Source organism: Polistes fuscatus, unplaced genomic scaffold (assembly GCF_010416935.1).
Source record: "Polistes fuscatus isolate 324 unplaced genomic scaffold, CU_Pfus_HIC Scaffold1, whole genome shotgun sequence".
NCBI lineage: Eukaryota > Metazoa > Arthropoda > Insecta > Hymenoptera > Vespidae > Polistes > Polistes fuscatus.
This window is the reverse complement of record NW_025112997.1, coordinates 13,715,140-13,727,764: the sequence shown is the minus strand read 5'-3', so window position 1 is coordinate 13,727,764 and position 12,625 is coordinate 13,715,140. Positions and strand designations below refer to the sequence as shown.

Here is a 12,625-nt window from a genome sequence, read left to right as displayed (position 1 = left end):
GTGGATTAACATTCGCGATAGAACCAAGAAAGGGGGAATGAATTTTTGGAAAGAAACAAAAATCGTCAACTTTCTCAATTGTACTACGATTGCCGAACCACTCTGTATATTAAAAAAAAAAAAGAACAAAAAAATCATACACGAAAATTACACATTACTTACTTACTTACATACTTACATATGTACACCTCGCGCACTGCGTCAAATATTTCGAATACACGTACAAAACACGACTTATAAACAATTTTTCCTAGATAACCCAATCAAACAACGCGCAAATTAAATTGTACAATATTTTAATCGACGTAAGAGAACAAAATTTGCACCATTTTTTTTCGTTCGTCGTTGATCGCAACAACAATAAAATAAATCAATAATAATAATAATTAATAATAATAATTTACTTAATACATATTTACATCGATTACCATAATTTCATTTATCTTCAATTCCAACTGTATAATTTAATTATAAATATTATAAATATATTCTTTATTTTTGTTAATTTACGATATGATAATTATGTATAAAAAATACTGCATATCATATACAGGCTTCTTAAAAGTAAAAAGCTTTAATACTTGACTAAGTTTGATTAACCCTCGCCCTACGGTCAATCGCCATTAATGTAAGACGGTGGCTGTCGAAATTATTAATCATATTTACAAACCCCCCCCTCCCCCTACAATTATAATGTTCATTACTCGAAACTTTAAAATCTGGACATCTCCCTTGCTCAATACGTAAAAATGAGTGACACTTTGTTACAACACCATATGCAAATAATCAATCACCAAAATAAACAAGTCTTCCGAAACCCCATTATAGAAGGGCGAGTGTTAATAAATATGTTTTTTCTTTTATTAAATACAAAGCCTGACATAAAGTAATAGCAATGGAATGAAGAGAACAAAAGTTTTTATTTATCTACTTAAAATTGATAACTCTTCCATATTCATTTCCTGCATTTGTCACGATAAATTAAAATATATTAACGTAAGAGAAACTTGATCAAACGATATGTAATTTCCTATATTAAATATTGAATGTATAAGAAAATTTTATCATCATCTATTACCATTGCTCCATGATTGTTCACTAGCAGATGCAAAAATTAAATAAAAACAATTATTTATCATATTTATTCCAGCTGCCATCCAGAAAACTGTATGCCAACGTGCTAAAGTTTCCTATGAAATCAAAGATAAAAAATAAAATAATGTTGAGACTAAAGACGTACGCTTTTCATACACAATATTAATTCAAAGATACTAAATGTATTTCTACAAATAATACTTATATTTATATAAAAATATACTCACATGTCCTTGAACTAATCTACCAATGACATATGGTGCCAAAAATCCACAAACATTAGCCGCTGCATTGGTAAGTCCATAAAGAGTGCCAGCATATCGTGGTGCTAATGCGATGTGATTCATTTGATTTCCAGCATACACTGCACCTTGTAATGAACCTAATCCGACAAGCATTACCATAACAGTCATGCTATCACATCCAGCCCAAATAGCACCTAAAAAGCTAAGACTGGGGCCAACAGAAGCCACTGTATTCCATAATTTGAATGAAGTCAAAGGAGATAAGATTTGTCGAGCGAGAAGAGCATCTGCAAAACTCGATACTAGTAGTCCAACCAACCAAGCACTTAGATATGGTAATGCAGAAAGATATGCATCTTGTTGTACATCAAAATGCAAAATTTTATCCATATATGAAGGAAGCTCTGTTAGCAGTGTGTAAAATGCCCAGGATTGACCGCACTGTGTTATAGTTATAGCCCACATAGGCAGAGATGTAAAAATTGATAACCAGGGTACATCGGGATCATCAGTCTATTTTCATAAAAATATAAGTGAGATGAGCTCAATTAATAACTTCATACAAATACATACAATTAACATTTAACTGACCTCATCTTTTTCTTCAACACTGGCTTCAATGTACGCTCTTTCCTGTGGATCAATTCTTACATGCTGGGCAGGTGTATCATAAATAAAAATCAACCAAAATGCATACCAGATAACACCTAAACCTCCAAACAAATAAAATGCGAGTGGCCAGCCACCCCATAGTTCCAATGAGCACAGCCATCCACTTAGAGGTAGTGATATAACTGTTCCAAAATTTGAACCTAAGAAATAAATTAATCGACAAATAAAAAAATATTTGTTTATTAATTAATATCAATGGTTTATAGCATTACCTGCATACACAATTGCTGCAAATTTACTTCTTTCTAATGGTGGAACCCAATGTGCAAGCATAGAATGCATTGCAGGAAAAGTAACACCCTATATTAAAGAAATATGAAAATAAATAATAATGGAAAATGATAAAGCTTTTATTAGGATTACTTACCTCAGTAAATCCTTCTGCAATTCTCACTACAAGAAATGGTATCAAACCCCAATATGCTGCAAAAGGACTAATTACAGTCAATACAGCAGTCAAAAAAACTCCTAATCCATATATTAACTTCCCACCAACTTTTTCAGCCATTCTACCTCCTGGTACATTTGTTGTTACATAGCCAAGAAAAAATGCTCCTAATATAACGCCTTGAGTTTTTTCATCCCAATTGAATTCTCCTGCACTCTGTCAAAATAATATTAAAAATGAGTTTAATACAACGCAAAATATATGAAGCATTTTTCTACAAAACTTTGATATAAAGAGAAGCAACTAATGGAAGTGACTAACATATTAGTGATATGAGTTAAAAGTGATAACAAGAAGAAGAATAAAATTGATAATGTTATCCACAGGACATGTAACTCGATCATCTTGACTAACCATTCACTTGTGATTTCTTGTTAATTTAATTGAATTAAAGAATAAATATTTGATATACGAAGTATTAAAATAATCAAACAAAAACAAGTAATTAATATATTCAAAAGATAATAAAATCTCAATAGTATTAGATAAAAAGATTGAACATACTGGTATAAACGTTCCATTTATAGGATTCACTTTAGGACAAATATCAGTATCATTATCATCATCTGTATTAGGTATAGCTGTCTGATTGACCATTGAAACAATAGCGACAGATAAATTCACTCTCATTGCATATACAAGAGCAAAGCCTAAAAAACCTAGGAAACCTAGGGTATAGCGTGCTTTTATGCATGATTTAGTATCAGATGGGCTCTGTTCTATGTCATCTGAAACAAATATTATTGTGAAATAAATTATGAATCACTTATATTAGTAAGTTATCATAAAACCAATAAATGTATTTTAAAATATAAATACAAACAAATATTTCTGACATTTTACATTAATTCATCATAAGAATGCAATCTTACATGAATGTTTAGATGCAATTATTTGAAATTAATTTAAATATCATCTTATTTCTATAGTTTTAAAGTTTCTGCGATTAGACAATAGATTATGAGACCTTGTTGAACATAAATACACACTTCCGTTAGGTCCAAGTAGTAAAATATACAGTAGTTATATGACATTAGGTAGTTCTAGATGCAGAACAAAGGTAATATACATATAAACAAAAGATCGTATGATATTGTAAACAAACCTTTCTCCAAATAATTGACGCAAAGTGGTAGTTCATCTCCCGAAACAGTTGGATCAAGAACTTCCATAATACAATTAAAAACAAATATTACAATATTGTCAAACTTTAACGATGACTCACTGCCACTACAATGATCACATTAACGTAATCGTTTGCTTTGTCTTCTTAATCGTAACTTGCTACGTAGAACTGTCACTTCTCGCATGAGTAAACTTGAATCTACCGAGTTTACCACACATTCAAAACTATACTGCTTACTGTGTTATCGTTAAGCTGTTACTACTGTACAAAAGTTATGAGTCGGTTAATACAATTCCCCGTTTCAACAGTTGATAAAACAGATCACTCTAATAAATTTATTATTATTTGGAAATAACTGTTTACTTTTATAATAATAATCTTTAAAGTCTTGTTTCTAACAAACATCTCTTTTATGATCAAATATTTCATTTGATAGTTCGATATGATCATATTTTATCAATTTGAAAATTTAATTTATCGAAGAAGCAACGTGTTCTATTTACCGACACTTTAGATTATTATTGACTGCCGTTAGCTCTGATGTTAATTTACAGAAAAAAGTAAGATTTTCAAGACCGCGTTATCTTATTCTATTTTAGTCTTTTCTTTATAATAAAATAAGATAAAGAAAAATATTTATCAATAATTAAATAAGCAGTAGATAAGAACCTACAGAATTGAAAAGTTACATAGTAGATAAATATTTGTATATAAATATAATTAGTAAGAAAGTAATTGTATTATAATATTAATAAAATATATAATAACGTACTCGCATAAATATGTAATAATATATTTATTTTTATTGTCATATTTATTATTTGCTTCTAGATTTCGTCATTAACAAAAGTTTATTATAATTCTCAATTTAAAGTTTTTAAATTATAAAGATTCCCTTTAAATGTTCTAACCTTACCTAACTTCGTATGTTGCAAGTAGTGCAAATATCTGTGATGTGTGTCATAATATTTACATGTTAATGAAAAAGGAATATGTGCCGAATGAATAATTTGTTTCCTGGATTTTTGTATATCATTAACAATGAACAACTTTGACCTGAGTTTTATTTGGAAAATGGGATGTCTTTGCGCCAAGGAAACTATTACTGTAAATACGAAAAACTATACGGTTCGCGAACATCTGGGAGAAGGGTAAGTTAGACTACTTTGATCTTTAATTATTGATTAAATTTAAGTCTTTTTTTGTATGTGATTTGTATAATAACTTCATAAATATTACTTATAATTTTTAATAATGTTTTCTTTTGTTTATATATATATATATATATATATATATATATATATATATATATATGAAAATTATGTATAACCTCAAAATAAGAGAATAATTTTTTTTTCTACATTAAAACAAAAATAAAAATGTTATTATAATAAAATGTGTATTTCAATTACAGTGGATTTAGTACAGTACTTTTAGTAGAAGATAATATAACACATAGAAAATATGCGATTAAAAAGATTGTTTGTCATGGATCAGAAGACCAACGTTTAGCAATGAAAGAAATAGAATATCATCATCTCGTAAAGCATCCAAATGTTATAGAATGTATTGATTCTACACACAGGGGAACAGCAGATCCTGTTGTCAATTCAACTAGTGAAGTACTACTTGTATTACCTTATTATTATGTAAGTTTATATTATTTATTAAAAAAATATTATTTTATACATATTTACCACACACACATTAATCATTATTTCTTTAACTCCATTTACAGAGAGGTACATTAGCACATGAATTAGAAAGACGAGCTAAAAATAATGATTATATGAATCCCATAGATATTTTAATTACCTTTTTACAAATATGTGAGGGTGTACAAGCTTTCCATGAGGCGAAGCCAGATCCTCTTGCGCATAGAGATCTGAAGACTGCAAATATAGTTTTAAATGATCAAAATATGCCTATTATAATGGATTTAGGTACTAAAAAATAAAATATATAACAAAAATTAAGAACGAAACTATCATATAATGTTACATAATGAAATAATATTTTAGGATCTGTAGCACCAGCGAGGGTTAAAGTTTGTGGTAATCAAGAAGCTCAAACATTGCAAGATATAGCAGCTGAAAGATGTTCGATGCCATATAGAGCACCAGAGCTATTCAATGTTGAAAGCTACTGTATGATTGATGAACGAACAGATATTTGGGTAATGTTTATATAGCTAGTTAGATAATTAACTTACTTATAAAAAAGTAAGTAAACTTTCATCATTATTTCTTTTAGTCCCTAGGATGTATTCTATATGCCTTATGCTATTTCAAATCTCCATTTGACAATGTTTATGAAAGAGGAGATAGCGTGGCACTCGCTGTTATAAGTGCAAATATTACATTTCCGGAAGAAGCACCCTATAATGAAGTATGTGTGTGAACATTTTTATCTATCATATAATAATTTAACAGATTTCATAATAATGTTAAATTTTACTTTTTAGGATATGCAAAATTTAATTCTCTCTATTTTAAAAGTTAATCCAATGCAGCGGCCTTATATATATACTGTAATAGAAAATGTACACGATACTATAACAAAATTCGAAGATAGAGTGTAATTTTATAATGATTGACAGATTAGATATAATTCTGCTTTAGATAAATGCAGAAACATACATGTTTTTGTTATAAAATTCAAAAAACTTATAATGATGAACAATGTGAATAGAACAGTGATAGATTTTTATATGCTAAACGAAATATAATATAATTTTTCGTAAATAATTAATCAATATACTCATGGATAGATTATGCTAAAATTATTTTCAATGAGAAGAATTTTAAAAATTAAAACGTCCAGAATATATAAATATGCATTTATAATGCTTTTATAAAACTGTTAAATAACGAACAAATAACTTTCATATTACATTTTTACAAGTGATCAGAGACTATAATTATATAGAAACTATTTAAGAAATTATCTCTATCTGTTATCACTATATGATTAAATATTATTATAAAGGTGGTATTATTTTAAAAGAAATAGTAATTAGGAAAAAATAAATCATATATTATTTCTTTAGTTTATTATTATAACAAAAAAATAGATATTTATAAATGTATACATTATTATTCAATGTAATTTCGCAATAAATATATATATATTCTGTTTTTAATATATATGTAATTACAAAAAATGAACTTTTTTTAAGTGCAAGTGCTTTAATATATGACACATTAAAAATTACTACGTAATTATCTCGTATTTTCTGTATATATTACCTTCTTTTATCAAGATTTAAAAAATTTAATTTATAAGTAAGCATAATTTGTATAAATGCCGTTAACAATTTTTTACGATCCACTTTTTCGATTCGATACGTTTGATATCGATTCCGGTTATTCGATCAATAAGAAGGATCGTACGATATGACGTTGTCATGACATACATAGTTGCATCATAATGATTTAAGTGTTACCAATCGAATCAGAAAAGTATAAAAAAAAATCTTATTCATATATATTTTCTATGATTAATAATATTTAATAAAAATATGTATAGTAATATTCATTCATCTTATAACATTGTTGCTAAAATGATTCGAAGAATTTTAAGTCAAACAAGATTTTCGAGGTCACGCATACACGAAATGGCGTGAAGTTTACTCGAATGTCGGCGTTGTGGCAGCGTTGTCGTAGATAGAAAAAGAGGGATAGAGAAAGAAAGAAAGAAAAGAAAGAAACAGTTTAAAATAATTTTTTTTGAAGTAAGCACTTCTTGAAGAAAGAACGTATTTTCTCGCTGTCTCTCGCGTTGAAGAGTTCTATTTAATATCTACTGCATGTTTATACTCATCGATATTAATTGTAACCTGTAAGTAATATCATTTAATTCTTTTTCTATTATCCATCAAAACGTTTCCTAACCCTATTTATAAAATCAATGAGTCGGTTTGGATTATATTATTAATCAAAATGATAAACCAACATTATTCATTTTTTCGTGTCCTTTATGCAATTCATGTATATTCTGATTATTATACTAATTATTTGACTATTTTACGAGATTTTATTTATAAAATACGATCATTCAAGTACAATTAACCTCTATTTGAAGTGCGATATGTTAGCTAAAAATTCAATATTTAATTATTTTAATTTAAACCTTTCAATATATATATATCATAGTTAATGAACACAGAAAAATTAGGAAAGTAATTAAAAATAAGGTTTTGTTCGAACAAGGTTTGAATGTATTAACGAGATATTGACAGTTGACATGTCATATTATTTGGTCAAGACATTTGTATATTATTTTGCGTAAATTTAAATAAATAAATAAGAAATATTAATTGTGCTCGCGCGTAGATAATTCCTGTATGTACAATTGAGTATACTATAATCTTGTAACTAAAATATGGAGTATAATTATATATTGTTTACTATTAAAGTCATAGTTACACTATTTGTTCTATTACTATTCTAACAATAAAAGTTATCAGATATTGTGAAACTTGTAGTTTACTAATGAAAATAAGAACAATATTTCTTATCAGATAATTGGTATAATTTTTTTAGTTTCATATGCCATATTTACTTCCTTATTACTATATATACTTCTAAATTGATTTAAATTTATTGTTAAAAAACAAATTGGAAAGATTAAATTCAATAAAAGTTAACAGTAGACATAATTAGATAGTATAGTAATTATGAGAGTGAATCAAATAAAATACACACAAATTGGAAAAATTATAATAAATAAATATTATAATATAAAATAAATCGTAAAATAAAATTTTTCAATTTTTTTACTTAGTCCAATATCATAATTATTACTCGCATAATTAATTAAGATACAATATTTTTATATGAAGTATTCTTTCTTAGAAACAAGTTGTAATCATAGTTTTAAATATAAGAATAAATTAATTAAATTATATATATCAGAATGTCCTTCCTTTTATGTTTTCTTTCGTTTTTCTTCAAAACGGATATATGAATTAAATATATATAATTCAGCATCCTGTTAACGTGTGTATCTATTTATGATCTCAAAATTATATACGTATATTAGTACCTAATCGAATTGTGGTTAAATGTTTGAGAAAATTAATCAATATTACTACTGATCATGACATTGCAAATGCTAATACTTTGTATAATTCTTTTTTTCTTTTACACTTTCGAATTCTTGAATTATAAATAAGATGTTGTAAATAAGTACATACAGTTTTTTCTTACGTTATTTACTTATATCAGAAACAATGATATGTACTAATCGTATTAAAGTATTAAAATAGAAATATTTCGAAAAAAAATGTTTCTAAGAACCTTCGAAATATTATAAATGGAATATTATTTTATCATCATTGAATTAATTTATCATCGATAAATTATGTTTTACATAATTTATATTCTTCTTTGTTTTAAAATTTTTTTTTGGAAATTCAAATTTAATCTTCCGATGTTATTAACAAATTTTATAAATCGTTGATGTAATTATACAGTATCAATTGTTTTAAATGAAATAAAAGTTAAGTCTATTTACTTTTTTGGCACTTCTCCATGGAAAACTTAAATCATTGCGTTATTTTTGATTTAGAATTTCGCACAATGTTTAAAATCAATTGAATTTACTCTTGATTACGAAACCAAAGGTACGTGGAACAAATTTGAAACAAATATCCTAAGGAAAAAAAAAGAAATTGTGTAGGACTAATTTTGATCATTATAAATGATCCTATTCTGCAGGAGTATGATACTTTTTGTCAGAAATAATTTTATTTATGAGTAAATAATATTGTTTTGCATCGACAAGTTAAAATATGATAGTACTCTGTCCCAAATATCTTGTCTTTATTCTTTCTACTACAATCTACTTGACATTTTTTTCACTGACATCTTCACATTTATTATTTTAGGGAGGTCAAGACCTTGCTCAAATATATCGTTGAACTAGACAATAAAACTGATGCTTCAGTTATCAAGATATATTTTTCAAACGTGTCGATAATTATGACAGTGAACTAACATAAGTCAGAAAATAAGAAAAATTAATTTTATGATTTATTTTCTATTACAATTAGTTATATTATCAAATAAGTTATATAGTGAATCTTTTCTATTTTTTGACTTATATTAGCACACAATTATCGATATGTATAATATGTGTACGCTACTGGAAAATTATTTTACGATCTTATTAATATTTATATAGGGAGTCAATGCTTGTTCAACAAAATTCATAGTTATGTTCAATCTGAATTTGTTATCCATCAATAAAATTTTATTTTTGCAAAAAGTATTTTCAATATATGTATTGATTATATATTTTTTTGACCGCGTTTATAATTCAATATTATTAATTTCTTAAACCAAATTACTTTCACAAGATTGCAGAAGTTGTTACTTAAGATGCCAAGAGAGTACATAAAGCCAGTACTAAAAGCAAAGATAGCTATTTCGATAAGGCTAATTAAAATAAAATTTTAATATTTTATAATCACGTTGTAAATTTTTTCCCTATTCTGTAGTAAGATTTCTAATGAAATCGATTTATTTTGACAACGAAAATAAAAGTCTGGCCATATTTTTCTTTATTTATTCTGAATATTTTTAAATTTTTGTACATGATAAAATAATTTTAACCTATAGTCCATATCTTAAGTCTTACGATTAGAACGTTAAACTAAACATTATTTTCAAATAAGTTATAGTAGTGTGGAAAAGTTTCACACCTTATAAATAATATAACAGTGAAAAATTTCCCATGACTGTTAATCCTTTCGCTACGGACGGATTCTTCGCCGTGCTACTCTCACTGAACGAGCCGCCGTGTCAAGTGTATACACTTGTGGTTTTCTAAATTTTTTTCGGATATTTTCGGATTTTTTCGGATTTTTTTCGGACTTTTTTCGCAGAGCGAGTGTAGTCGCTCGTAGGAAAGAAATGCTTAAAAAATGAGCACAAATAAAAAATTCATCAATAAAATATTTATTTAATAATATGAAAAACCGTTGGGTGACTATAGTCACCGCTCGTACATGGCGGTAGTCAAACGTTGGATGACTATAGTCACCGCTCGTAGCGAAAGGGTTAAATATGTTATGTAATTATCAAGCAATTGCCATTGAAAATTATATTTTCTAGTTTTCGATATGAATACATAATTCAAACACTTTTTGTACCTGCATTTGAATATTCGCATAAAAAATGAGAAAATGAAAAAACGTTCAAACACTACAAATAATGGTTTTTATTGTAAAATTACAAACTGTAATACTAAATTCAAAAATCGAATTATTTTCTTAGAGAAATCGGATTTTTTTGTTTTATTTTGTTTTTATAGTACAATAATTTCGATATCCATTACGATAATATTATTACATAAAAACTATTTATTCTTCATTTTAAAAAAAACATTTATTCTTCGTATCTGTATTTCTTCATTTCATTTCATATATAACTTTAATATAAAAAAATGTAAAAATTTAACTTTTTCTTTTTAAACAAGAATATTAATCAAACTTAAAAATACTTCATTAATTACGTGAAGTTAACATGCGTTTGTGATTCAAAATATCACATAAAAGTCATGAATTAGTCACACGTTTTTTAATGACAATGAACAACTGTGACCTTATGCTATTTCTTGTATTCATTTCTCTCTCTTTCTCTCTCTCTCCTTCCTTCCTATTCTTCTTCTTTTTATTTTTTTCTCGTAAATATTGTATAGCGTGAAAAATCAAATTATTTTTACATTTCTTGAACTTTTTTTTTGTTCATCAAAACATGGATAAGCTTAAGAATATCTATCGATCGGAAGTATATATCAGCTAAAAAGGAAGGTCTCGAAAAGTCATGTACGTCATACTACGAACATATACAAATTTTCACAGCTACTGGTCGATGACCAATTAATCAAATCACATTAACCTTTTATAAATTTGAAACTATACATTTATACCAATATATAAATATATATTGGTATAATATAAATATATATATATATATATATATATATATATATATATATATATATTTTAAGTATTTGTTCTTTTCATTAAAAAATTATTTCTTAGAAGACTATTTCTTTAATATTCGAAATATTTAATATTTCTTATAAATATAACTTACATTATTTATAGTATAATTATACTCATAAAAATGATGTTATAAGCTTAACGTTATATAACTTTAGATAAGGGAAAAAAAAGAAGAAAGCTATTTACTAATTTTATTATTCATCTAAATTTTATTATTTCATCGACATATAAAATATAAGTTATAGAAATTCTCTGTATATAGAAATGAAAGCGAAATAAGTATATGGTATTCGAATAAATGACAAAAAATTGACCGGTAATTAAAATAAACGCAAGAACCATTTCGTATTATATGTTAAATTGCATGCTCATTAATTAAACTCTGCTTACGTTGTCGTAAAATTACGTAATCAGTTAATGTAATACACAAAGCATATTTTAAATAAAAAAAAATCTGAATATAAACAATTTTTAGAGGTGATTTTAAAGAATGAGAGAAGTACAAATCAAACAGTACGAGAAAATACACAGGTTGAACCATGTGATCATGAGGTCGAGGTTTTTGCCAATCTATTGGTTGTCGTTTTTAAATAAAGATAAGAGATTACAGCAAACACATCATACGATGTCTTACGATATTTCTTATATCATAATAACTTGCGCACATGCTTTTTTCGTGGCCGGCATTTTCAAAAATGAATCTATCGCATGTTAAATCTAAATGGTAACATTTTAACGGGGGCACCAAAAACCATAAGAAAAATACAAATAATTTCTAATAAATTATTCGTCTTTTTCCTTTTCGAAATATTCGAGATTAATCGTGTGTGTGTGTTTACTATTGTTTTAAAAATTTATTCATAAATCTTATACGAAAACTTCACATATAATTACAAAAGAAAATTACGAAACAAATTATTTATATGAAGTTTATTTATCTCGTTACAACAGATATTATAATTTTAATCTTTTTCATAATTATCATGACATAAAAATAACGTATATTTTAAATTAATTTATATATG

General features: G+C 26.3%; 2 protein-coding genes across 2 annotated transcripts; one reads left to right on the top strand and one right to left on the bottom strand.

Moving 5' to 3' along the window:
• Window positions 1–901: 901 nt before the first annotated feature.
• LOC122516013 (sialin) lies at window positions 902–3,847 on the bottom strand. Its single transcript, XM_043633491.1, has 7 exons — window positions 3,566–3,847; window positions 2,965–3,188; window positions 2,380–2,616; window positions 2,225–2,312; window positions 1,932–2,152; window positions 1,323–1,853; window positions 902–1,190 (listed from the first exon to the last, which is right to left on the bottom strand). Exons 1-7 carry the CDS (start codon window positions 3,630–3,632, stop codon window positions 1,068–1,070), a joined length of 1,491 nt encoding a protein of 496 aa, XP_043489426.1. The 5' UTR covers window positions 3,633–3,847; the 3' UTR covers window positions 902–1,067.
• Window positions 3,848–4,397: 550 nt separating this feature from the next.
• LOC122516020 (serine/threonine-protein kinase 16) lies at window positions 4,398–6,509 on the top strand. Its single transcript, XM_043633504.1, has 6 exons — window positions 4,398–4,737; window positions 5,001–5,235; window positions 5,325–5,529; window positions 5,608–5,762; window positions 5,840–5,974; window positions 6,051–6,509. The coding sequence occupies exons 1-6, from the start codon at window positions 4,628–4,630 to the stop codon at window positions 6,165–6,167; spliced, it is 957 nt and encodes a 318-aa protein (XP_043489439.1). The 5' UTR covers window positions 4,398–4,627; the 3' UTR covers window positions 6,168–6,509.
• Window positions 6,510–12,625: the final 6,116 nt, after the last annotated feature.